This window comes from Setaria italica, chromosome VIII (assembly GCF_000263155.2).
Source record: "Setaria italica strain Yugu1 chromosome VIII, Setaria_italica_v2.0, whole genome shotgun sequence".
Taxonomy (NCBI): domain Eukaryota; kingdom Viridiplantae; phylum Streptophyta; class Magnoliopsida; order Poales; family Poaceae; genus Setaria; species Setaria italica.
In genome coordinates this window covers 8,083,986-8,111,480 of record NC_028457.1, presented here as the reverse complement: position 1 = coordinate 8,111,480, position 27,495 = coordinate 8,083,986, and the positions used below count along the sequence as shown (strand labels likewise).

Genomic DNA, 27,495 nt, shown 5'->3' with positions numbered 1-27,495 from the left:
GTGTTGATTATACCGGTCTCAACAAAGCGTGTCCAAAGGATCCGTTTCCTTTGCCACGTATAGATCAGATAGTCGACTCAACCGCAGGGTGCGAAACCCTCAGCTTCCTTGACACGTATTCCGGCTACCATCAAATTGCGATGAAAGAGTCCGACCAGCTCGCGACCTCTTTCATCACCCCTTTCGGGCCTTACTGCTACGTCAAAATGCCGTTCGGCCTCAAAAACGCGGGGGCTACATTCCAGCGATGCATGCTCAAGTGTTTCGGGGACCTCATCGGGTGAACCGTTGAGGCCTACATAGACGACATCCTAGTCAAGTCCAGGAAGGGCGACCAACTCGTTCCTGACCTGGAACTAGCTTTCGAGAGGCTGAGAGACAAGCGCATCAAACTCAATCCTGAAAAGTGCGTATTTGGGGTTTCGAGGGGCATGCTGCTTGGCTTCATCGTCTCCGTGCGTGGCATCGAGGCCCATCCGGAGAAGATAGCGGCCATTAGCGATATGGGTCCGATCCAAAACATAAAGGGAGTTCAGCGCGTCATGGGATGTCTTGCGGCCCTGAGCCGCTTCATCTCATGCCTCGGCGAACGGGGGCTCCCTCTCTACCGACTCCTGAAGAAGACCGACCGCTTCGATTGGACCGCCGAGGCCCAGGAGGCACTCGACCAGCTCAAGAACCTCCTGATGAAGCCCCTGATCCTGGTCCCACCAACCGAAGGGGAGCCGCTTCTGCTTTACATCACGGCGACCACCCAGGTGGTTAGCACGGCTCTAGTGGTAGAGCGAGAAGAGGAGGGACACACCCTCAAGGTTCAGCGCCCGGTGTACTTAGTCAACGATGTCTTGTCCGAATCCAAGGCCCGCTACCCTTAGATCTAGAAGCTCATCTACGCAGTCCTCATCACGAAGAGAAAGTTGCGCCACTACTTCACCTCCCACCCGATGACGGTCGTTTCGTCGTTCCCCCTCGGCGAAGTGATTCGAGATCAAGACGCCACGGGACGGATCGCGAAGTGGGCACTCGAGCTTATGGACCAGGGCATCACCTACGCCCCAGGTACTCACCGACTGTGTCACAGAGTGGACAGAGATCCAGATGCCATCAGCGCCGGAGAAGCAGGAGTACTGGACGATGTACTTCGACAGGTCGTTGATGAAGGCTCGCGCCGGAGCGGGTCTGGTCTTCGTCTCTCCTCTCGGCGTGCGCATGAGGTACATGATCCACCTCCACTTACCTGCATCTAACAATGTTGCTGAGTACGAGGCTCTCCTCAATGGGCTTCGTATCACCATCAAGATGGGCATCCGGCGGCTAGACATCCGAGGCGACTCCCAGCTAGTCGTCGAACAAGTCACCAAGGAGTGGAGCTACCACGACCCCAAGATGGCGGCGTACTGCAATGAAGTACGCAAGCTCAAAGACAAGTTCGACGAACTGGAACTCAACCACGTCGCAAGACGTTTCAACGAGGCAGCTGATGAGCTGGCGAAGGCGGCATCCGGCCGAAAGCCCGTTCCCGACGGCGTCTTCGTCAGCGACCAATACAAGCCTTCAATCCGTTACAAGGAGCTGGGAGGGGTCGGCAGCGCCACCTATCCCGGACTCGGGTGCCGACCCGGGGGAAGTCGGCAACGCGCCAACTGTCCCAGACTCGGGCTTCGACCCAGGAGCGGTCGGCAATGCGCCACCTGTCCTAGACTCGAAGGCCGATCCCTCTGACCCCGAGGTCATGGAGATCGACACGAACCCAGCAGAGGGGCCCGACCCCCCGCCTGACTGGAGAACCCCATACCTCGACTACCTCATCCGCAAGTCGCTTCCGGCGGACAAAACAGAGGCGTGAAGGATTGCACGTCGCGCCAAATCCTTCGTCGTCGTCGACCAAGAGCTCTACAAACAAAGCCACACCAGCATCCTCCAGTGCTGCATCCCGATCAAGCAGGGAAGGGCGTTGATACAGGACATCCACGCCGGAGCCTGCGGCCACCACGCCGCGCCAAGAACCCTCGTCGGGAACGCCTTCCGACAGGGCTTCTACTGGCCAACGGCGGTCGCCGACGCCACCCACGTGGTACACACCTGCGAAGGGTGCATATTCTTCGCGCATCAAACCCATCTGCCCGCCCAGGCGCTCTAGACCATCCCCATCACATGGCCCTTTGCGGTCTGGGGACTGGACCTCGTCGGGCCCTTCAAGAAGGCGCCCGGGGGCTTCACCCACCTGCTTGTTGCCGTCGACAAGTTCTCAAAGTGGATCGAGGCGCGCCCAGTCGCGCAAATTAAGTCCAAGCAGGCGGTACAATTCTTCACCAACATTATCCATCGCTTCAGAGTCCCCAACTCCATTATCACGGACAACAGCACGCAATTCACCGGGAAGAAGTTCCTCAAGTTCTGTGATGACCACCACATCCGAGTGGACTGGTCAGTCGTGGCGCATCTCCGCACGAACGGGCAAGTTGAGCGGGCCAACAACATCATACTCCAGGGTCTCAAGCTGCGAATCTTCGAACGGCTCAACAAGTTCGGCGGCCGGTGGGTCGCAGAGCTCCCCGCGGTCCTATGGAGCCTGAGGATGACCCCCAGTAGGGCGACTGGCTTCACCCCATTCTTCATGGTCTATGGGTCTGAGGCAATCCTCCCCATTGACCTAGAGTACGGGTCGCCGAGGGTCAGAGCATACGACGAACAGGGAAATCAAGCATCTCTCGAGAACGCGCAAGACCAGCTCGACGAAGCGCGCGATATGGCCCTGCTACACTCGGCCAAGTACCAGTAAGCCTTGCAACGGTACCACAGCCGAGCCTTCAACGTCAGTGACCTGGTGCTTCACCTCATCCAAGACAACAGAGGCCGGCACAAGCTGACCCCTCCATGGGAAGGTCCTTTCATCGTCGCGCAAGTACTGCGGCCAGGCACGTACAAGCGGGCGACCCCCGATAGATAGATCTTCACCAACACTTGGAACATAGAGCAGCTAAGATGTTTCTACCCTTAGTTATTGTTTCCAAGTTTGTACATACATACTTTTGTGACCTTTCAATTCACGGAAAAAGGTAGTTTTGAGTCGATCTCGTTCGAGTTTCGTCCCAGGATTAGGGATATCCGACCCTGGCTCTGCCCCAGGGTCGCATATCCCTCGGGGGCTATCAGGGGCTCCGGCCCAAGTCACTTGGCTTCTTCTCAAAACACCATTTTTCCAAACCGACCCTCTTCCTAAACGTTTGGGCGTGAAAAGGAAAGAGTGTGCGAACGACGCTCAGGCAAGACTGATCGGACCGCGAGAAACCTACGCCCCAGCGGCTATAGTGCCTTCGCTCATCGGCGCTTACTGACGCATCCGACCCACACTCTAATCTTTCCAAACCCAAAAAATTAGAAAGAGGATCGAAAACATTTTTTGACAATTTATAGAAAAGGCCTTTGCGGCCATCACAAAAGCAAGTTCAAAGTTAACTAACATAATTACACATTCTAGGGCATCTAAGCCCGATACAGCTAACTTGTCTACGGGTCCTCCGGTAGGACGGCCTCATCTTCCAAAAGCTTCACCAAGGCCTCCACTGGGTTGAGCACCGACGCATCGATCTCGTCAAGCTCGGCCTCAGAGTAGCCGGAGGCGTACCCCTCGCTCATCCCGGCGAAGTTGATCCCGGAGTAGTGGGAGCCAAAGATGTCGAAAGCCCACCTCACGTCGACGTGGAGCACCTCTCGAGCGATCTCACGGGCCCGCCGGTACACCCCAAGGGCACGAGCCGCCAACGAGCTCGTCCCCTCCCCCTAGATCACGCCGAGGCCATCGCAAACAACGCGGATCACGACCCGCAGGTTGCCGTGCTTGGCGCGCTCCACATTGAGGATCTCCCTCAGCCATGCGAGGTCGTCTGCGAGGCCCATCCAAAAAAATCCGCAACGCAACAAGGACAAACGAAAGAGAAGAGCCTTACCCTCAGACTGAGCCTTCAGCTGACGCTCACAGTCGACCCCTGGGTCACAGCGGTCTGAAGCCCCTGCACCTACACACGGAGCCCACTGACCTCCTCCCCAAGGTCGGCCGCCATCTTCTCGGCCTCAGTCTTCCGAATCGCCTCGGAGTCCTGCTCCTTCCAAGCCTTGTGCCGCTCATGCCGGATACGCTCGACGGTTTTCTGAAGGGCCACATGGACCCCCTTCAACCGTGCAAGCTCCTCGGCGTAACGGCAGGCCTTTTCGGCAACAGCTTGGGACTCCTCAGCATCAAGGCGAGCCTTCTCGACGACGGCCTGGAACTTAGCATTCGCCCGCCGCGCATCCTCCCGCGCCTCTTGCTCACGCTTCCGCAGGTTGGCGATGATCTGCTGGGCGGCGGTGAGCTGCCCGGTTAGCTCCCCGGTCCGCTGTCTCTCCACAGAGAAATGATCCCAGAGCCCCCGCTCGAGCCAGAGGAACTCGGACTTCCCCCAGCTGCATTCCTGGAGGGCCTGCAAAACAATTTATGCTCAGCAACGGGGAAACGAGAGGAGAATAACTACCAAGGAGAGCACCATACCTGGCCACCGAGGACGACAACGCCGTCCAGCTCCCCCATCGCGGAAGACAGGGCAGCGCGGACATTTGCAAGCCCACCCTGCATCGCCTGCCACTTACCCCACTCCTCGGCATCATCCAGCACAAAGAGGGGCCTCTGCGGGTCCTCACGGGACCTCCAGCGCAGGGTCGGCCCACCCCACGGTTTGGGGACGAGATTAACCGGGACAAGGGCAGGGTCCATTCTGGCCGCCCCCGGCGGCGCCGTCCCCGACGCCGCCACCGGGGTAGGCGCCACCACTCCTAACGCTCACGGCCCCATCGACGACCCCAGCACACGCGCCGCTATCTTTTTCGCCATCGCCGCGGCCGTCGTCGCCGCTGATGCACGTCCCGCTCTCTCCGCCGCCGTCACTATCTCCGTCGCGACCGCTGGGGCAGGTGTCCCCATCTCCGCCACCACCGCGGTCTCCGTCGCAGGCACTGGGGCGGGCGTCCCTGTCTCCGCCACCGCCGCGATCTCCGTCGCGGCCACTGGGGTGGGCGTCCCCATCTCCGCCGCCGCCGTGGCCCCCATCACGACCACTAGGGCGGGCGTCCCCGTCTCCATCGTGGCCACTGACGCCGGCGCTTCCCCCGCTGGCTCCCCCTCCGCCTCGTCGTCGAGGTCTATCACCTCGTCGGCCGGAGGAACCCCAGGGGCAACATCTTGTCCCACAGGGTTAGCCGTGGAGGCAGAAGGCTGGACAGGGGTCGGCTCCTGCCCCGTGCCCGACTGCGGCACCCTTCCTTCGGTCGCCGCCGCAGAGGCCGCCTCTGCGGTAGGCCCCGCAGCCTCTCCGACGACACCACCGCTTGCCGCCGGCGGGGTCACGGCTCGTCCTGCGGAGGAGGACGACACACGGAGCACCTTCTTCGGCGCCAGCGGCAGGACGAAATCTCGAGGAGCGGTGCTGTGAAACAACGACAATTTCATCAAAAACAGCTCGATGCTAGGAAAGGAGTAAGGAACACGAGAAATTTCCGCTTACCTCCCATCAGCGCGAGGGCGACAGGCGCGCTTCGCCTCCGAGCTCGACGCCGGCTCCGGGGCATCCGGCAGTAGCCGCTTGCTGCTCCTCCTCTGCTCTCGCGACGCAGGCAGAGGGTTGGGGGTCGACTCCCAAGGCGCGTCCCGCGCTGACCCCTAGGGCGCGGCCCCAGAATCCTGCGGGGTCGGATCCTGGGCAGGCGGTTCGCTCGACCTGTCCCCTGCGGCCGTTTGGGGGTGCTGCTCCCGGATGACGAGCGCACCCGACCGGGGGGGGGGCAGAATATACTCCTCCTCCTCCTCCTCGTCATCTTCCTCCTCCTTATCCTCATCGTTGTCGTTGTCCGACACGACCGTGCCCCGCCGCCGCCTTTGGAGCTCCTTGGTGGCCCTCTTCTTCTTCCTCGCCGTCTCTTTATCCTTACGCTTTTTTTGCTTCTCGGTGAGAAGGCAGTTCTGCCACCACCGCTCTGCGTCCTCTGGCCCCAGCGGGCGCGAGTCCATGACCCGGGTCATGTTGCGCTGCGAAAGAACGACAAACCAAGAAATGCAGGAAAGAAAAACGAGACTGCGAAACCCTCACCAGCTGGACGAAATTCTCGTTCGGGCGCATCGGAGTGTGACCAGGCACCAGGTAAATGGCATCCTTGTCATCCAGCACCTCCCGGACTCGCTACTCGATCTCGGTGTCGGCAAGCGCGTCCGTCGCAAGGATGGTGCCCTCGGTCGGCGTGCCGAGAGCCATGTCGCCAAGCGGGCGAACCCGGAGCATCAGCGGCGTCACCCTCCAAGCGTGGTACGTCCCGATAACTCCGACCCCAGTCAGGCCCTTCTTCTTCAAGTACTCGATGGCCTGAAGTAGACCAATGATCTGCTTCTTCTCCTTCTCGACCGGACCGTATGACCATAGGTCTGGCGCTGCCTCAATGACGCGGCCGGTGAACTCCGGCAAGGGGGAATCAGAGTAGTTCTTCACATAGAACCATTGCTGATGCCACCCCTTGTGGGACGTCGTGGTATTCATCACCATATACTCCTTGGCGCGGTTCTGGCGGAGGTGGATGCCGGCGCACCCCATCGGCACCGGGGTCATCCGCTGTTGGGCCCCCCTCTTCTCGGTCCTCTGGTACAGGCTGACCGCGAAGAAATACTTCCAGAGCGAGAAGTTGGGCTCGATACCCAGGTACCCCTCGCACAGTGTGACGAATGCTGTGATGTGCTAGATCCCGTTGGGATTGAGATGCTGCAGCTCGAGCCCGTAGTAGTGCAGCAACCCGCGGAAGAAGAGGCTCGGCGGAGTTGCGAACCCCCACTCGTGGAAGTGCGCGAACGAGACGACGTAGCCACCGTCCGGGCTCGACGCTTCTTCCCTCCTAGGAAACCGCCACTCGTCCCTCGTGGTCCTCTTGTAGCGGAGGCCCTTCCGCATGAGGCCGTCAGCGCATGAGGTATCGAAGTTCGAACGTGTCTAGGACTCCATCGCTAAGGGGTGGAAGGCTCGACGGCGGAAGGCGAAGAAAGCTGCTACGCTAGGTGAAGGAAGGCAAGAGGCGCGCGAGAAGGCAAAAAGGTTTGAGAGCAGTGCGGGCGGAACCACCGAGGCAAACCCCCCATCTTATAGGGGGCGTGGGAAGCGAAAGGGGCGGTCTCGTCGCAGTTAATGCAGCGCCAAGTACGCCCCGTCACGCCCGCCTTTTCGGGAATCTGTGCGCACGATCTGCTGCAGGAAAACATCTCCACCTGCCTCGTTTCACGGGTTGGCACCTTCCACCACTTCGCCTCCCGGAGAACGCACGTGCGCAACCTCCACCACGTCCGGCCCAGGGCCCACCAACAGGTAAAAAGGGGATACAGGGCTGAAACGCCCCTACGGCCCATTACGGTCCAGGGGTTCAAAGGCTGGACCACCACGGGTTCGACAACCGCCCCAGGATTCCCCTGAGCGAGGGGTAAGAAGGGACGGGTCTGCTAGCGACCATCACCCAGGCGAGCGAAAGCCAAGGGCGTCCCGACCTCACGTTCGAGTCCGGACTGGCATCAAGTTCATGGTTTTTCCCCAAAGAAAGGCAGCGAGCCCCCAGATCCAATCGAACGGACTCAGAAACTATATGAACTGGCCAGCCGGAACTTGGGGTACGCCACCAGCTTGGCCCGAGCCAGACCTCCCCGAACGGGGACCGGGACCCTACTCGAACCAACCCATTCGCAGCTCAACGAGCACCACGGTTCGTCCGGCGAGGATAGCGTGGCACGGCTCACCCCCTCTGTCCCAGCAAATGGACGCTTGAGGGGTAACGATCAAAAGTCGATCTAGCCTCCCGATCGGTCCCTTGCAACATGTGGGGGCTCGGGAGCTAGCATCACAACCAACGACCACACGTGCGGTCGCGATTGGGAGCCTCGAGGCAGGAGTGGCCTACGAAACGATAGGGAATCCTCCTGCGCCAGGCCATCCATAGGGCACCCTGCCTGACAAACTCCCCGGCCAAGCTGAATGAACGAAGCTCCCTATCCTTGATGAACTGCAGCTTGCAGGACAAAAGAGCATCCCTGACGATCAACGAAGGCAGCCTCTGGAGGAGCATCTTTGCTCCACCAAAGGCTCGGGAGCTACTGTTGGGGGGAAATATTAACGACCTCCTTAAGCCCCTTAAAACAACAAATCATAAAAGCCTGGGCCCACCTGTGGTAATAGCGACCCCCGCCGACGCGGCATGGGCAAGGAGCATTCCACTCCGCCTCGCCCGACCCAAGATCCTGGGGTCAGACACGCCCGACCCCTCGCTGACGAAACTCCGCCTCACCCGACCCACGGTCCTAGGGTCGGGTGCGCCCAACCCCTCACCGCAGACCTCCGCCTCGCCCGACCCCGGGCGTAGAGGGTCGGACTCATTCGGGCCCATAAGACAGGGATCCGTCTCGAGCGCAGACCAGTAGACAAGAGCGCGGATCTCGTAGGCCCCCACCAATCTCGCCATAAATGCGCCGTGGCTCTAGCGCGCAGAAAGGCGCCCGCGCCCCTCGATGTGACCCGCCACAAGTACCCGGGCGGAACACTGTACCCACGACGGCACAGGCTACAGCGGCCGCGGCCTCTCCTGATTCACCGTAGGGCACTCATTGCATGTGTCGCCTGGCACAGGAGGGAGCGCCACCCGTTCTCGCGCTCAGCCTGCTCGGCGATAGGGACGCAACGTCCATGTTCCACGGGCAACAGGCAGGACTACAAGGGTTAGCCGTCCCCCATGACGCGCACGGCTAAGGCGGCTGGGCATCATCATCATACCTGGCGGCGACGGACGACCAGAGGATCACCGACAGGATCCAACGGCAGCTGCCCCCCTCCGGCGGCCACGCTGACGGGAGACAAAGTCGGAGAGGAAGGCGGCGACCTGGGAACTCGCTCCTTGTCCCCGTGTTGTACCTTACTTAGCTTATCCCTTTTATCTCTCCACACGTCTGGCTCATCTATAACCCCGGTGTCCTCCTTGCGCTATAAAAGGAGAACGAGGGGTCCTGAGACTGGGAGGACTCTCAAACCAATAGAACCCACACACTCCCCTTACGAGCATCAGTGCACACCCAAGAGACTTGGGACCGACTTCCTCTCTCGCCCGTTTGTAACCCCTACTACAGACCCTGCGTGAGCAACATGAGCAGCTCCTCATATTGGACGTAGGGCTATTCCTGCCCGAACCAGTCTAACCCCGTGTCCTCTCACGCCACCATCCGAAGCCTTACGCGCATAAAAGAAACTTACTTGCCGTAGTCTTGATCCGCTAATCTCGACAACGACACTTAGCACTGCAGAACTTGTTGAACTTGAACACCGTGATCATCTCAGCGAGCATGTTCTCAACTTGACGCCACCATACTTCGTCATGGAAGAGCTTCGATTCTACAAAAAAGGGGACACGATGTCCGTATCCGCTTTTTCTCATAGAATCGGAGCTCCTCCTTGACGTCCGTTGCTGCTCGGCAGAGAACATGCTAACCAAGATGAACACGGTATGCAAGTTCAACAAGTATGGATTTGAAAAACCATATTGAATTTGACAAGATAAACCGTCTAGACAAGAGTAGCATCATTCTTAAACCACTGCAAGGATACATACTATATATGACACATCAATCTCCCTCACATTCTAGCTCAAAATCCTCTCCATTTTCTACTTCACATTCTAGCAGATAAACTATCCATCTCCATTCTACACATCATGTTGTTTTAACTAATACGAATCGTATATAACAAGCAAACTATCTATCACATTCTAGCTCAAAAACATGTATAAATACAAATCCTCTTCATTCTCCCTCTTTCTAACAAACAAACTCATTTTTCTCCCTCTCCAAAGCATAAATCAAAGCGTAACACGAGGATGAAGTAGCAAACCTTCACGACACTTTGGATGAGTGAAATTCCCACAAAAATGAGGGAAAAAAATTCGGGCAACACCTCCCTTGCTTTGGCACCACCGAAGAGTAGGTGAAGCTCAACTCTATCTTTGTGGTGGATTGACTCGGGCTGGAGGAGGAAGAAAGGCCTCTGTCTTGGTATATAAGGGGGGATGACTTTTTATCCCGGTTAAAAACTCCAACCGGGATAAAAAGGAACACCTTTTGTCCCGGTTGAAAGTTTACTCCCGGTTGGAGCCTCCAACCGAGACAAAAGGGTGGTCCTTTTGTCCCGATTAGAACCACCAACCGGGACTAAATTTTTTGTCCCGGTTGGTGTTACCAACCAGGAAAAAAGAGCCAACCTTTTGTCTCTGTTGGAGGCTCCAATTAGGACAAAAGGGGCACGCCACCGACGTCCGGGAACTAGCCGTTACAATCGGGACTAAAGGGGGGCCTTTAGTCCCGGTTGCAAATACCAACCGGGAGTAAATCTTCTCTCCATTCTTGCCTACTGTGGCGCACCCCCTTTTATCCCGGGCCAACTTTAAACCGGAATAAAAGGGGCGTATCGAAGATCAGCTAGTGGAACTAGATTTTTTGGGTGTAGATGGGAGGACATGTTTCAGCTGATTTGCTCCTAAGGAGGACCACTGGTAGGGAATTGGCAATGTTTGCGTCAACAGCAGTAAATGTTCGGGTGAGATTTTCGTGGTTGTTTCGATCCAACAACCAATGGGGTTCCAACGGACGTCGTAGTGTGCGATGCTTAGTGTCCGGATCCCAACGCTAAGAGTTCCAAACATTTATTTATACCGCATATAAACAGCACGAATAACTTGTTAATACTTCCTCCGTTCCAAATTGTAGGTCGTTTTAGCTCTTTTAGGTTCATATATATTATTATGCATCTAGATATAGTGTATGTCTAGATACATAATAATATCTATTAACTTAGAAAAGTCAAAACGATCTACAATTTGGAACAGAGAGAGTATGTCTGAAGAAAACTAAATAGAGCTATTCCTTGGTCCTGAACAAGAAAACAAAGATCATCTAAATTTGATCGTTAGGCAGCACCTTCTGCAGAATGGCGGCTTTGTATTTTTCTTTTTTTACAACATCGTCAGCCCTAACCCGGCCTCTGTGCCTCATTTCCTTTTGTAGTGTCTATGAAGGCTATGATCATCGTCATCATGAATTTGTACTCTCTGATAGGGCAGGGGCTATTGTTCCATGGTGTACAATACCAGCGCTGGAAGCAAAGGTGGCAGAGTGGAGCAAGGAACACCCACTGATATGGAACTCCGGAATTGGAGCATCAGCTTCGTTCGTGCGAACCCTGAGTATGCTCTTATTTGAGCGCAGCGAGGACTTATATGGGCCCTACGACCACATTATACGTGTGAGCCTTGCACCCTACGCAGCAGTAGGCAGCAGTGCTGCCCAGCATTGGCTGGCGTTTGAGGTCTTCATGGAAATGGCTAAAGCCGGCAAGATACCACGACTGCCTCAGAAGGAGCTTGAGGAGTTGAAGAAACAGGCCGCAGAAGAGAGCTACTTCGGATACGGCACCATCTGCGAGAACTTGATGCTCAAGGTTTTTGGATTGGACTATGTTATCTTAACTTTAGGATCAGATTATTCGTCCGTAGAGACGGACCCTAGCTATTACCATCAACCTTTTGAATCTCCCATAGTAAAAGGGATGAGAAAAGCGTTTCAATCGGGGAGGCATCTGCTGCTGGTGGAAAACGTGCATGTTCCTCTCTCATTGGACGTGTTGGTGTTCACAACAGATAAACATCCTTCACCCTTCCAGAGCCGGTGGCTCATCTCAACCACTTCCAAGGATGTCTGCGACAAAAGCAGAGAGACTCCAGGTACTTACCGCTGGGAACTTCATTCAGGCAAGGAATACAACTACGCCCCACGCTTCGATGATGATCTCAGTGAAAATGACTGGGCTATGTTAATTAAAGAGGCCTTACTGGACGCAGCTGCCTCCATCCACATCGCACTCCAGCAGCAACAGCAGGATATGTTGTTTTGGCTTTACATTGCTCACCAATGCTTGCGTTATAGCATCCTCTACCATCCACTGCGAGGAGACACTGATTGTTCTGTCACCTCCGACGAGCATGTTCGCTGTTGGGTGGTTGAGGACCTGCTTTTCTCAGAAGCCAATGGCAAGAAACACAGCATCTCATACAGACCTGCATTTGAAGTTGGGAAGGTCGTAATTCAAGCCTTGCAGAAATATTCATTACTGCCAACAAGCAGCACATCCCCTCTGGATGCCGTTACTGGTGTGTCCAAGTTAGCAGAGGGTGTTCCTCGACTCAATCAAGATGAACTCTCTCATCATGACAAGAGAGAACGGCTGAGCTGGGTCTCATTTTTTAATAATGATGGCAGGCATTTAAGCTGGGGTTTGGGCAGGGATGAGGGGGCAAAATTGATCCCAGGAGAAATGGTCATGAGCACGCTCATTCTAAGAGGTTGCTCAAATGCATCAGCATTTCCTTTTGATACAGTGTCGAACCATTCCCTCCGTGTACTTGATCTATCATATACACAAATAAATTCACTTCCCTCATGGCTTTCTAATCTTCTGAATCTCCACTTGCTCTCGCTCAGAGGTTGCTCTCAGCTTGAGACCTTATCGCCACCGGCACTTGTTTCTGAGGAAGAAAGGAGCCCACTCGCTAACCTAGGAAATCTTCAAGTCCTTGATATGAATGGAGTTCCCTTGTTGGAGCTAACCCAGCAAGATGGAAGCAACAAGAGCAATCTGCACTTCCTTGATCTGTCAGGTTCAAAAGTCATCACTCTGCCATCTGGGTTCTTCTGTGACATGTCAAGTCTTGAGGAACTCATTCTTAACAATTGCTCCAATCTGAAAAAACTTCCTCCTTCCCTGGCTGACTTGTCTAATCTATTGATCCTTCATGTTGAGGGGACTCAAATTACCTCTTTTCCTGAAGATACATTTCAAGCGATGCAACGACTGCATACGCTCAAGCTCATAAAAAACATGCTACTGAAATCTCTCCCAAGTTCACTGTCTAGAGCCAAAGGCCTCAGAGAGCTACATATTCATAATTGCATTACATTAAAAACTGACACTCTCTGGGATCTAGTATCATGCCTTGAAGGTCTTTACATACGAGCATGGGAGGCCCTGGAAGATCTCAAAATCCATGGGCATCATAATCTAAGAACCTTCTCACTCTCCGGACCATGGATTAGGTGCCTGTCATTGCGTGGGTGCAGCAGGCTGGAGATTGTGAACTTCCGTGACGATCTTACGGCCTTGGAGGATGTTGATCTTTCAGGAACAGCTATTGAGGACATCCCTCAGAATCTCCCAAATCTACCACAACTCAGGAGGTTACTTCTTCTCAATGTCCCCAGTTTCAAGAGATTTCCTTGGCATCAATTGATCCGTTTTCCCAAGGTTTTCTATTTGGATAACTGTGAATATTATGGCAACCAGTCTCCAAAGATTCTTTGCGAGCAGAAAATTTGTGAAGAAGGAAGTCAAGATAGAGAGAAGACTACCAATACTGCTCAGATCAACACAAATGACCCCAGGATGTTTCATAGCTTCAGCGCATTTGCTGCTAACAAGTTAGTCAAGGAAGGACAGTTTCTTCAGTGTTTCAATGTCCAAGTTAAAGGATGCAGTGTGAGAGGCATGGAACCAAAGAACAAAGAAGGTGAGATATGTAGCAAGATCCAGAGGCAATTGCCTTATCAAGATGTAGCGCATTCTTCTGAGGTAGCTAGCATTGCTCCCATGGTGAGACTTCAACCTAAACAACGTCATCTGGAGATATCTTCAAATGATCGGTACCCAGATGGATTAAGGCATATTTTATCTGTCACAGAATCATTATTCATTACGGATGATGCTTCTATCAAATGCCTTAACGAATCTAATTGTACTATGACGTGTCTAGAAGAATGCCAGCTCGTTCAATGCCATGAAATGAAAGTAGTATTCAAAATGCATTCAAGAGTCACAGGGGCAATAAGAAGAGAATATCTTGAGATACGAATCCCAGAGGTGTTACCCGCCCTAAAGATATTTCAGGCATCCAACCTTCAGAACCTATTAAGCTTCGTTGAGCCTGGAGATCTGTCGTATTCTGCACTGATTACTCTGAAGCTACTAAACCACATTCACCTCGAGCACTGCCCTCGACTAGAGAAACTTTTCCCATGCAGTTTGTCATTACCTTCCCTGGAGACTCTGGTCATTCTATTCTGCTACAACCTGAAGACAATTTTCTACAACCAATCTGACTATGATGTAGCAGCTTCTCCACTCCCAAACATCGAAAGGATCTACCTCCAGGAACTGCCACAGCTGCAGCACTTCCATGATGATGTCATGTTTCGTTTTGAAACACTAAAGTGGGAGAAGCTCTTTGTCAGAGGCTGTCAATCCTTTCACCGTCTCCCACTCCTGAAGAGTGAATATCCGGAGTCAAGGGTGGAGGTCAGCGGAGAGCGTGACTGGTGGGGCAGGCTGCAGTGGAGCCTTCCAGAGCAGAGCCACTACTACTTGCATGTGCCGCCACCGGAGTTTGCATCGCGCAAGAAACATATCATCAGAAGCTACCTCAGGTGAGCTTCGTTCATTTCATATCCACAGCTCAGGGCCATGGTCGCAACTAAGGTGCCCTCTCCACTCTATTTATCTGTGTGAGTTTTAATGCCCAGGATGCACGAGTTGTATCCCGCATTTTGTTCCAGTATGTTCTGTTTCTTCTAATAGCATTTGTCAAGGGACATGTCATCTTTGTGCTGGTTTGCTAGGGTCTGTTTGGTTTGCTTTGTGTGTAAAATAATTGGCGATTCAGGTTGCCATGAAACCAAGCTTTATGTGTATGATTGGTGTGCTGAGAACGAATTTCAAACTATCCGTATTTTGCAACGGTTAATGTACACTGTTATATTCTATTTATGTTGTGATGAGATCACTGATTACTCCTGAAGCAATGATAATATTGTTTCCTCGGCTGCGCTCCTTTTTTGTTTGCTGAGAATCGATGTCAGTGGGGCCTAGATATTGGGGCTTTTGACGAAATATCGAAGCCCATTTGATGGTACAGGACGACCATCAGGTGAGTTGAATATGGGGTGAGTTGGGTGAAAGTGTTTTCAATCGTGTATTTACATGTGACGAAATACCTTTTTATTTAATTTTAAGCCTTTGGATCCGGTACGGCCCAAATATCGGTAAACCCTACTATCTACCCTACTATCTAGTAACTTTATTTAATTTTATTTTTGCCGGATCCAATTCTGACAGCCACATCTCCACCGCCCAAGCGCCGAGGCCTCAGCCACCTCGCCGTACTTCTCCCTAGCAGTTGGCCGTGCCCAAGCCCACCCTCCCCCACCACCTCCCTCGAGGTCGCAGCTAGATTTAGAGCGAGCGCCGTTGGATAGGCACCGGCACCGCTAGATGCGGTGGTTGCATCGCCGGATCTCGAGGTAGAGAGAATGGGTGGTGGGAGGAGAGAAAGAGAGCTGGTTCAAATGGATTTGAATCGGTGAGAGGGACGGTCCGTTTTTTTATAACCGTATCGCATCTATATCTATATAGTAGACTCCCACCGTACAGCAACGGACATAATCCAAAGCTACTGCACACGGTCCGAATCTCGAAACTGGACTGACACATGTTTCAACGTGCAGGATACCTTCTATCATGATAATATCATGAAGTATAGAATCTTAGTCCTCAAGTCACCTTATGTTTTTGCCCACTCATTGCCGAAAAAAAATCCAAAACGCATGCCTTAGTTGTCCTCGATCATATAGCTCCGATCTGTACTAAATCAAATCCTTTAATTTCCCTTTTTTTGCCCTCCTAAACTGCACAGGTAAATGAGTTCTTCATTGCTTAGACTCCCATCAACTTTATTAATTAATTAGGTGTTAAGGATTCCATGAGTGACTAGTCGTAACTAATCATGGTCATTTTCATGCGGACTTTTGGCACTGCGTTCAAATCTAAAATTGGGATCTGGAAATCAAGAACACATTGAAGCTTAGAAATCTGAGGCCCAACAATCTGCCAAAAGTAGCCGAGCAAGAGACAAAAGGCGTCCATTTCCCAGCGTTGGACGGAAGTGACTTATTTAATGTATTAAAGAATATTCGTTGAACATATATAGGTGGGCCATGTCGTACCATCAGCATCTTTAGCTTGGACACAAGTGGCAAATTGAACAAATTGCATGCTTTTTGTTGATGATTAGCGGGTCTTGTTTTTTTGTCTTGCAATCTAGCGCGCAGAGGCCCGGCTGACGGCCCAGCTCGCAAGTGGCCCGGCGCGTGCAGAAGGATACTTGCGGCCCAGCTGAAGGCCCATGGCATGTTTCCCAGCACCAGCATGGGCTCTAAGCCCAGCAGCCATTTCGGCCCAGCCGCGCTGCGCGCGCTCTGCCCGCATCGATCTCCGCCGGCCCGCATCCAACGGCTGAGCGCGCGTTGCAGACGAACAAAACCGCGTGCCATCCGCTCCCCTGGAACCCTAGTTCATTTCCCTCCCCTTCTCTCGCCTCTGCACCGCCGCTCTCCTCTTCTCCCCGAGCACAGCGCCGCCGGTGGCCGCCCGCCCGCCGCCCTTGCCAGGCTCCACCGCGGGCCGTCTCACCAGAGCCGGTGTGCGACCTAGTCGTGCGCGGATCCATCGAGGGGCTCCACTGTGAGGCCTGATGGCGAGACGAGCGCATCTCAGGTGGCTCCGGCGGGTCCAGCGCCGCCCGCTGCCCACCGCTAGCCAAAAGCGTGCCGCCGACACCTTGCACCACCGCGGGGCCTCTCATTGCAGGCGGGTGCAGGATCCTCAAGGCACAGCGGCGGAGGCGGTGGCCTTCCCTCGGCTTCCTGATGGCCGGTGAGAGGAGCGTGGCGACGACCACGCACGGTGGCGCTGATGCCAAATGTAGGAATATACATTACTTAGATTAACAAAACTAGGACCTTAACATCTAAAACATGAACACATCTTAGTAAAAGATCAGAAGCACCACCAGCAACAACGTTACACGATGACCCAGCCATGAGAGTTGGGGACGAAGCTGGGGATGTCGTTGCTGTAGTTGTACTAGCTCGTAGGAGATCGTGCCGACCCTTTGGCCTCCACCTTGTTTGGCCAGTGATAGTGACAGTAGGATGGCGACGGCCTTCATATGGCTCCAGCGCCGCCAGAGATCGGGTGGTAATGTTAGGGGGCATGCGTGGATTTTGGCATAAAATAATGAACGAAGACAATGACAAATCGAGCAAACGTAACAGTAGCTATCCTATCAATGAATAGTGCCTGCCTTAAGGGGGAACGGTTCACCTCCCTTTATAGGGCCATAAAGTTACATTTCCGCATACCCGTTATACCCATACCCAACAACTACATCTCGGGCATATTCCGTACAAGACAATAACTTGACCCCTACTCAAGATGTCGCTTTCAAAGTGGGATTACATTTCTAACCCTTTCCAAGATCCTTATTACAAAATTGACCCACAGTAAAGTGGTCCCAGGGCTGTCCTGACCCCTTCCTTCCCTACTTGTTAGCTTCGTCGGGACTAAGTATGCTTCCGTATGCTTTCCGCCTTTGTTGGTCGAAGTCAGCTAACCTCAGGCTTTGGTCACAGGACCTCCCCGAAGTCAGGTTGCCAGGAGCTCCGTGGGGCCTCAACTTCTGGAATCTTCGCCTGCAAAATCACAGAACGGGCATTTTCATACTAGTTAACCTCGGTTAATTGTTAGCTTCGTAAAAGAGTATAATGACGAGGTCAGCGTTGGTGTCGGGGAGAGGTCCGCGCCAGCTTCGTTCCGGGTGCATTGTGGGGCGGTCCCCAACAGGAGCCGCCGCCGCCAGGGGTGCCTAGAAACCACCGCTACCCTTCTTCTGCTGCCACTTCTTGTCGCCGCCACCGCTACTGCTGCCGCTACTGCCAATCTGGATAGAACCAGACAGCGGGCGACACCCGCCCATACAGCCGGAGGATGAAGATGACGAAGAGTTCTCGGCGAGGAGGGCGGTGGAGTTGGAGATCTTCTCCTCATTGGCGAGGTGAAGTTCCTTCAGGGCGAAGGACGGGAAGCCGGCGGTAGAGTTGGCGATGTCGTCGGTGGTGTTGGAGAAGCGCGGGTTGAGGCCGCGGAGGAGGTTCAGGACAAGCTGGGAGTCCTGAACGGGATGGCCGATGTCGCAGAGGGTGTCAGCGAGGGTCTTCATGCAACTACAGTACTCGGCGATTGAGGACTCGTCCTGCGTCATAAAGTGGAAGTCGTGGCTGAGGAAGATCGCCTGGGACTGCTTGTTGGAATGAAAAAGTCCATCGATGGCAAGCCAAAGATCCCAGGTGGTCTGATCATCGTTGGTCATGGCAAGATCGAGGACGGAGTCGTCAACGGAGCTGAAGAACCAAGAGCGAACGCAACAATCCGCTTGATCCCAATCGGGGTCTTAGGGACAGGGTGCCACCGTGCCGTCGAGTGCGACTTGAGGACGAACTTGTCGCACATGGACTTGAAGAAGGTCGCCCACTTGGTGTAAGCGGAGGACTTAATCATCAATGTCATGGGAACATGAGACTTGACGGAGACGGTGGCGTAGGGGTGGACGACGGGTGGCGGGGCATGAATAAGATGCAAACCGCCACCGGGGGGCGCCACGACTGGCACTGGGAGGGAGGCCGGGGGGTGGCACAGGAGCACCACCACCGGCGCCAGGAGGAGGTGGACAAGGAGGCAGCGGCACAAGGGCACCACCGCTGACGCCAGTAGGCATGCCAGACGGCGGCACAAGGCCACCAGCAGGGGCGATGGCGTCGCTGGACACGGAAGAGCCGGCGGAGGAGAGGGTGGCCATAGCGCGTGGTAGGGAGGGAGCGCGCGCGACAGGAGGTGTAGCGGAGGGGGTGGCAGCGGCACAGCAGGAGAGGCGCCGCCCTAGGATTTCGCGCGGGATAGGAGGGAGGCGCGAGGGAGAGGAGAGGAGACCCACGATCTAATCTCGTAATACCATATAGAAAAGTAGATGGAAACACCACATGCCCTAATGAGGGGGGTGACCTCTATATATATATGGCTAATATGGCTTGGATTACAAGGAATACATCAAGTGTAGAAGGAAAGGATAAATACATCATAATATACATATATACTTCCTAATAATAAGTTCAAAAGATTCAAAGCAATAAAATTTTATCAATTGGTTGTTGTAACTACGTGATCAAGCCCTCATGATGCGCTCAGTGGTACAATTAGTAAATGTTGAGAGAAAAAGAACAGCAAAGGCCATAAAAGATCATGCGCCATAATTTTGATAAGAAAATATATCTGGAGCTTCTAGCATCCATATCCATTAGAGGACATCGAATATGGATTCTTGCTTCTTCTTATTAAAATGTCACAAAGTTCCTCCTAGGTTGGTTGAAGAGTATATGATTATGAAGATTTAGCATGCAACTATGTTCCCATACAAATATGGATGCCAGATACAGATTTGAATAAATTTAAAATAATTATATATGCATATAAGAATATAGGGATAATTTGTATCTTAGGATGTCAATGGAACCATTGTAGGAATCCAAGAATCATTTGCATGCATTAATATAGGTACAAGCACAGGCACAAGTTTCCAACATGCCAAATGTTTTCCGCATATTGTTTCCAACCAGAAAACATTTGGACAAGGGCATCATTAGCAAAAGGGGTTGTACATCAAATCTGTTCCAGAGACTGGAATTTACCCACCAACATATTTCATGTACCAAAAAAAAGTATAATCTAATGGTTTCTTTTTTTTCCCTTTTTGACAAGTCACTACATTAAAATCAGTCAAAATAGCAAAGGTACTTCCTGTCATCAAGAGAAAATCAACAGAAATGAAGATTTAATGATGCACAGGTACAGGAGGAAGTTCAGTGGCTGAATATAAACTTCCAATAGATGTTGATAGTACAAGCATTGAACATGCGAGCAATTACCTTCATAATTTGTGCATATAGATGCCTTTTTTGTGCTTGTGCATGATGACATTCATCAAATACCACAAGTACGATTGAATCCATCTTGATGAAACAATGCTGCAAATTACGCAATAATATTCAAGGTATCATTACAAGGACCTGAAGTGGCAGAGAAAGCAGCATAAGTTAGGCAGAAAAAACTAATGCATGGAGAAGAGAAAGAATAATGGTATAAGTAGATTATATTCGCCCAAAATTGTGTAAAAGTTGATATGACTTTATTTTTCTTGTTACTAGAGAGTTAGAACTCTGGTTTAAAAAATATGATCGCAAGTCTAGCAGCTCTGTCTGAAATTTTTCTCCAAAATTTTTCAAGCACTACAGCTTTATTGATTTATGATAAATATTGAAAATATTCAAAACTGGACGATCAATGGCCATTTGGCAGATGCCAGGAAATAGAACATAGAGCAAACCATACCTCATACTCGGCCATCTCTTTCTCCCATGCCTGGTGGTCTCTTAAGTTTTTACCGCTTCCATGGTAACATTGAACTTTAAAATTGGTGGAATCCGCAATCACTGTTGCTTGCTACAAAACATAAATACAGAAAAAGAGCAATGACTAAGCATGTAGAGTTGCCCCTGGTACTGAAGATGTGGTTACAAACATGAAACATCCATGAACAACTGAGGTAATCTAGTCAAAATTTTAGAGCCCATGCCTTCATGCTTTACCAGAAAAGAATATAGACATAGTGAGAGGAGCAAGGAGCTATCCTACCTGGCGCACAAGGGGAATGGTCGGTGCGAGGAAGACGCACACCTCGTGGCTGGGTTTGCGGATGAGGTGTCCAAGCTCATTCATGAGTAACACAGCAATGTGTGTCTTCCCACATCCTGTGCCAAGGTACACTATGATGTTCTCCTCAACCGCCCTCTTGCAAAGATCCAGCTGATACCTAAATAGCAAAAACTAGCAAACCATCATTGCCATTTCCAAACCTGCGGTATTATTTGAAGGAAACAGGAGAAACCCTTGATTAATAAGCTAAGACAATGCAGCAGAGTGCCCCTAGTTTGTTTGACAATGTATTTTTTTTTTAAAAGAAAGGCATCCATGGTCTCACATTACTTCATTTAACATTAAATGAAAAGGCTGCCCACCATTTGCCACAAAGTAGTAATAGGAATGATGACTGCAAGGCACAATCACCACGAAATCACGAACAGGCTCATTGCTTCAGTCCATTTATGCATTGACATGTTCTACTTCATCTGGCGCACCACAATGCCATAAAGTAGTAATTGAGTTTGCGTAGGAGTAGACAGGGTGAGGATCACACATGCTTTTAGTGCCGAGCAGCCGCTATCAACGGGAAACCTGACGAGTTACCGATGGGCAGACACGCAGGCCTATCCCGGAACAGGCCCTCTGACAAGACCGAATCTAGATTAAGGGGTACTCTCTCAGTTTATCACGTTCTCGAACTTCGTAACAGGGGAGCATTAAACATCCATAGCTGCAACCATACATACTAGCGCAACTAATGCGAAAACTCCTAAAACTCTGTTCGGAAACGGTGCTTCGATCAAACCGATCTAAAAATATGGAGAAAAATCGAAACTAGCGTGCCGAGCATGAAGCGCTAAGCGAAACAACAGAAAAAAGCAATCGCGCCGCAAAAACCGCCTAAAACCGGCCTCGCACGAGAAACTGATCCAAAAAAATTCATCAGCGAGCCCTGTTCTGCAGCTTCACTACTCCCATCAAAAGTAGAAACACGCCACGAGAATCTAAAAACGAATCGGGAGAAGAGTGCGAGGAGGGAGGGCGCTTACTTGCGCGCGATCTTCCTCGGGTCCTTGGGGCCGCCCGCGGCCGCGCTCGCCGCCGCGGCGGAGCTCGAGGTCTCGTCCTCTCCCTCGCCCATGGCGGAAGCTTCGAGCTGGAGCAAGAGGGAGGGTGTGTGGGGAAGGGAACAGAACGGAGCAGAAGCCAGAAAGGCTGAGCCTCCTCGGCTCCTCACGGTGTATGTATTATGTAAGCGGGCTAACGGCCGTGCGCGGATGGGAGAGGAGAAGAGAGGCTGCAGCGTGGTGGCGGATGGAATCGGATGTGTTGCGCTTGCGCGAGTTAAAATGAGGCAGGCACAGAGAGGTGGGAGCGAGTCTTGTTTGGAGCACGAGGAGAGGAGGGGAGGAGACGGACCCCGCTGGGCCCTTTCGACGGTGGGGCCCGGGGGTCCGCCGTCCCGATCTGCACTTTCGCGCCGGGTTTTTTCGTCCTCTGCCGAAAAGGGGGCAGGTGATCGTTGATGATGAGGCGAGGCGGTGACGCGAACCGCGGTCGGTCCCTCAGGTCGGATGTTTGATATTAATTATAAAACTAATTGTATAGATGTAGGTTAATTCATAAGATGAATTTATTAAGCCTAATTAGTTCATGATTTGATAAGGTAGTGCTACAGTAACCATTTGCTAATGATGGATTAATTAGGTTTAATAGATTCGTTTCGCGAATTAGCTTAGGACTTTTGCAATTAGTTTTATAATTAGCTTATGTTTAGTCCTTATAATTAACATCCGAACTTTTGATGTGACAAGAGCTTTAGGATCCAAACACGCCCTAGGTCCATGAGCCGAGGTTTGCTGGCTCTTGTGTCGCCGGGGTGGACGACGCCGCCGGACGGGTGACCTGGGCTGGGGCCTGTCTGTCCGTGACATGTAGGGTCTGGAAATGCAGTGACATACAAGTACAACTTACATGATATCCAAAGGTCATAAAACGGGCAGATTCAGGCAAAATTAATAATTCATTTATCTATGCATATGGTGTGCTATGGGCAAAAATTGTGCTACAAAGGATGGAGTAATGAAAATCAATGATATTAAATGACTCTCTACATGCACATACAAATTATGTCTCTGTAGTGTGTACCTCTAACATGATGGAGAAGCGATTCCTTCTAGCTCGTTTTAGCCTGAATGCTTGATACTGGAAATCTCATCATGTCAGGCGGAAATCACTTGGCATTGGTAATTGTGAAGGACTGCATGGGTTCTAAGTCTCAAATTATTTTAAATATATTTCGGATCTAAAATTTTTAACCAGTTCAACAAGACAACAACTTACTGCCTCCAATCATAAATGTAAGTCCATTTACATTTTTCTTAGTTAAAATTGTTTTAGTTTTGAATATCAGTATTCAAGAATTTGTACAGATTGCAAACATAAGTTTTTTTTCTCTCTGAGTGCATCTGCGGATGCAAAGTTCATATTGGAAATTCATCATAAAACTCTTTCTAGTGCCTATAATTCTTTTCTACTCCCTCCATTCCAAATTGTAGATCGTTTTGACTTTTTTTAGGTTCATAGATATTATTATGCATATCTAGTGTATGTCTAGGTGCATAATAATATCTATGAATCTAGAAAAGCTAAAATGACCTACAATTTAGAACGTTGCATAATAATATGTATGAACTTAGAAAAGCTAAAACGACCTACAATTTGGAATAGATGGAGTGTTTCACAAGAATGCTGGTCATTGCTTCGTCTCCTTATTGATGAGGAACCATATGTCTCTATAGAGAGCTTTAAATTCCAGCTTCACATTCGTTTCCTTATGGAGATTATTAGCCTCATAAGCTTGTGCATTTGGATGGTAAGAAACGACTTGATTTTTAAATGCATCCAACCAATTCTTTCCTATTTAAAATGATATATTTCAATTTTTAGTTGTATATTAATAGCCACGGTGTAGACGTTGTCATGGACAATACCACAGTACTTCCTTCGTTCCAAATTACATATCGTTTTGGATTTTCTAGATGCATAGATATTATTATGCATCTAGATATAGAGTATATCTAAGTACATAATAAATTCTATGAATCTAAAAAAGTCAAAAAGACTTATAATTTGGAACGGAGGGAGTATTTAGGATCAATGGGAGTATATTCCATTGTCACTTGTTGCGGCACGTAGTGGCTACAGATCGAGCTCTATGAGAGTATGAGTCCGTGCTAGGGTCGTAGAATTTAGTCATCCAAAAATAGTACTATACAAGATCCGTGCTTATAAAAGTGGGCAGCAGGATTTCAAATCTAAATGAGCGAAATTGTATCGTGATCTACTGATATGCACTCGCCACTGGGAATCTGGGATGCAAGGATGCTGTGGTAAAGAGCACGAACTGCAGAGATTCGTGCAGTGCCTCTGTGTAACAAGGACTCCTTCCGCTACATCCAAGTGCGCTTGGCGCTCCTCCATATCCAAGCGATCCAACTGGTCGCATCCCTCTTTATATTCCTCTAGACCCTCTAGCTATTGTCGGCCGGCTAGTACTCTGTACTCTCTAGCTAGTGGCACACACCACTACTGTCCACACTGCACCTTCTATGTCTTCGCAGTCAAAGAGGCAGCTCATGGGGACGGCTTCGACGAGCCCAGACGCCATGGAGGCAACAAGCAGGCCCCCCGGCCTCTGCATCACCGTGGAGAAGAACCCGCCGGAGGCGCGCTTGCTTCAACTCGGCGTCAAGTCCTGGCCCAAGTATTCAACTTTTCTTTTTAATTTCTCTCTTGGATATCTTCAATTCTTCATATGACATGCATGTTCTTTCGTTATTTAACTAAGTTTTTGCTCTGATCCTGCGTCGTGCGTGCGCAACATGGAAGATGGGGCTGCCCGCCGGGGAGGTTCCCGCTCAAGTTCGACGCGGCGCTGACGTGCTACCTCGTGAAGGGCAGGGTTGTTATGAACGAACGGCGTATGGAATATGAAGTAAAGAATCAAACCGCAAGGAGACACACGATTTACGTGGAAAACCCCTTCAATGTGAAAGGGAAAAACCACGGGCACCAGCCGTCAACAATCTCACTATATCAAGAGTTTGGGGTTACACGCCTAAGGCGGCTTACAAGAGAATCTGAAGATCTCTCTCTCTTCTATCTCTTCTGTCTGACTCTCGGTACAAAACCCTAGCAAGGGTGCTAGTATATATATAGTACCGACACCCCAGACAGGGGGTATTGAGCGGTACGGACTCTCGGTCCCGTGATAGGATGGAACTCCTCTTCGTCCGACCTTGAGTCCTCTTCGTCCTGGAGTCGGGTGCGCCTGGGACTCCGCCTCGTCCGACCTCAAGCCTGGGGTCGGATGCGCTTGACCCCTTGAGGGTCGATCTCCGATTCGCCCGACCCCGAGTCCTGGGGTCGGGAGATGCTCCGACTCGCCCGACCCCAAAATCCAGGGGTCGGGAGACGCTCCGCCTCGCCCGGCCCCGAGTCCCGGGGTCGGGAGATTCTCCGCCTCGCCCGACCCTAAGTGTAAAAGGTCGGGAAGGTCAGCCTTTATCCTGGAGTGAATTTGGAACAACTCCAACAAACTCCACCTTGAGACAAATTCATCTTGTATCAACATCCCTTCATCCTGAACAGAACAAAGACAAGAAAACCACTGGTGCCAACAATAGTCTCTTGGACTATCCAATTAAACCGACTAAGCCTGAGCACAGCTCAAACTTAGTGACAGGAACAGGCTTTGTCATCATATCAGCAGGATTATCATGAGTACTGATCTTGCATACCTCCAGCTTACCTTCTTCGATCACATCACGCACAAAATGATACTTGATATCAATGTGCTTAGTTCTCTCATGGAACATTTGATCTTTAGTGAGGTAAATTGCACTTTGGCTGTCACAGTGCAAACTTATGCAAGATTCCACTCCACAAAGCTCGGCATACAAACCTTTCAGCCAAATCAGTTCTTTGCATGCTTCACAAATCGCCATGAATTCTGCTTCAGTAGTAGACAAAGCAACAACCGACTGTAAAGTAGCCTTCCAACTCACAGCACAACTGCCAACAGTAAACACATAGCCTGTGAGTGATCTTCGCTTGTCCAGATCAGCAGCATAATCCGAGTCCACATAGCCAACAAGACCCTCATCAGTTCTTCCAAACTTTAAGCAGGAATTTGCTGTGCCTTTGAGGTATCTGAAAATCCACTGAACTGCCCTCCAATGTTCTTTGCCGGGATTAGACATATATCTGCTAACAAGACTCATAGCATATGACAAATCTGGGCGAGAGCAAACCATGGCATACATCAAGGACCCAACAGCACTAGAATAAGGAACCTTTGACATGTCTTTGACCTCTGCATCTGTACTAGGACACTGAGCAGTTGACAACTTGAAGTGAGGTGCAATAGGAGTACTTACAGCCTTGGCATCTTGCATGTTGAAACGCTGAAGAACTTTCTTGATATAATTCTGTTGACTAAGGAAGAGCAAACCAGAATTTCGGTCTCTCCTAATTTCCATACCAAGAATTTTCTTAGCACTACCAAGATCTTTCATATCAAAACCACTACTCAATAGCTTCTTTAACTTATTGATTTCAGTCTTGCTCTTGGCCGCAATCAGCATATCATCAACGTATATCAGCAAGTATATAGGTGATCCATTAACATGCTTGACATAAACACAGCTATCATACTTAGATCTTTTAAAACTGTGTGATAACATAAATGAATCAAACCTCTTGTTCCACTGTCGAGGGGATTGTTTCAAACCATACAAGGATCTCTTCAACTTGCACACATATTTCTCCTTGCCAGGCACTATGAAACCTTCTGGTTGGTCCATGTATATGTCCTCCTCGAGCTCTCCATGCAAAAACGCAGTCTTCACATCTAACTGCTCAAGCTCAAGATCATGTGAAGCAACAACACTTAGGAAAGTGCGGATTGAACTGTGTTTTACCACTGGAGAGAAAACATCATTGTAGTCAACACCCGGAATTTGGCTGTAGCCTTTAGCAACTAACCTTGCCTTATACTTTGGAGGCTCACTTGGAGATAAACCCTCCTTTCGTTTGAAGATCCATTTGCAGCGGATGGCCTTCTTATTCTTAGGCAAAGGTACAAGCTCCCATGTACTGTTCTTCTCAAGAGATTTCATCTCCTCATGCATAGCCGAAATCCAGTTTTCAGTATCATCACAATGAATAGCCTCTTTATAGGTTGCTGGCTCATGAACATTCTCCACCTGTTCAGCACAACTCAAAGCATGGTAAGACAAATTACATTCTTCAATGAGACGGGTAGGAGGAGCAACTGTCCTTTTGGACTTGCGGTGAGCAATGGGTAGATCCTCCTCTGGAGTTTGCTGGACATCATCATGAGCATCAGCCGACCCCGAGACTGAGGGGTCTGGCGCATCAGCAACAGCCGACCCCGGAGCCAAGGGGTCTGGCGCTTGAGCATTGGCCGACCCTGGAGTCAAAGGGTCTGGCGCATCCGACCCTGAGTCCAAGGGGTCGGGATTATCAGCATCATCGCGAGCTTGCTCCACCTGCATGCGCATACGCTGCAGGTCTTTGTCTGGAACTTGATCTGAGGGCAAGCTATCGGTAAACATCACAGATTCATTGAAAATAACACTTCGGCTCAGAAAGGTCTTTCCTGTTTCCGGGTTCCACAATTTATAGCCTTTGACACCCGAACCATAACCAAGGAAAAGACAGAAAGGTCTTTCCTGTT

The 27,495-nt window shown here is 51.0% G+C and overlaps 3 protein-coding genes across 5 annotated transcripts in view; 2 read left to right on the top strand and 1 right to left on the bottom strand.

Moving 5' to 3' along the window:
* LOC105914877 overlaps positions 1 to 14,903 on the top strand; it is a 38,836-nt gene extending 23,933 nt beyond the window's left edge. For all 3 annotated transcript variants that reach the window (XM_022828922.1, XM_012848049.2, XM_022828921.1), the window contains exon 5: positions 11,102 to 14,903. In XM_022828922.1, the coding sequence (XP_022684657.1) occupies positions 11,102 to 14,573 (3,472 nt within the window). In that variant the 3' untranslated portion in view covers positions 14,574 to 14,903. The remainder of the gene's footprint in view (positions 1 to 11,101) is intronic.
* A 2,419-nt stretch (positions 14,904 to 17,322) lies between these two features.
* Positions 17,323 to 22,052, bottom strand: LOC101759832 (endoribonuclease Dicer homolog 4). The gene is made up of 5 exons (XM_012848439.2): positions 21,782 to 22,052; positions 20,724 to 20,901; positions 20,421 to 20,531; positions 19,958 to 20,056; positions 17,323 to 17,671 (listed from the first exon to the last, which is right to left on the bottom strand). The coding sequence occupies exons 1-5, from the start codon at positions 21,871 to 21,873 to the stop codon at positions 17,606 to 17,608; spliced, it is 546 nt and encodes a 181-aa protein (XP_012703893.2). The 5' UTR covers positions 21,874 to 22,052; the 3' UTR covers positions 17,323 to 17,605.
* A 2,240-nt stretch (positions 22,053 to 24,292) lies between these two features.
* LOC101759151 overlaps positions 24,293 to 27,495 on the top strand; it is a 6,413-nt gene continuing 3,210 nt past the window's right edge. The window contains exons 1-2 of the mRNA XM_012848438.1: positions 24,293 to 24,498; positions 24,624 to 24,696. Of these exons, the coding sequence (XP_012703892.1) occupies positions 24,344 to 24,498; positions 24,624 to 24,696 (228 nt within the window). The 5' untranslated portion in view covers positions 24,293 to 24,343. The remainder of the gene's footprint in view (positions 24,499 to 24,623; positions 24,697 to 27,495) is intronic.

What these genes read in the sequence shown, in the direction of transcription:
- LOC101759832 (XM_012848439.2), bottom strand. Translation starts at nt 21,873, where the DNA reads ATGGGCGAGGGAGAGGACGAGACCTCGAGCTCCGCCGCGGCGGCGAGC. An exon ending in AAGAGATGGCCGAGTATGAG is followed by an intron (nt 20,057 to 20,420) that starts GTATGGTTTGCT and finishes CGTAATTTGCAG; the next exon opens with CATTGTTTCATCAAGATGGA. An exon ending in TATATGCACAAATTATGAAG is followed by an intron (nt 17,672 to 19,957) that starts GTAATTGCTCGC and finishes GTGATTTTGCAG; the next exon opens with GCGAAGATTCCAGAAGTTGA.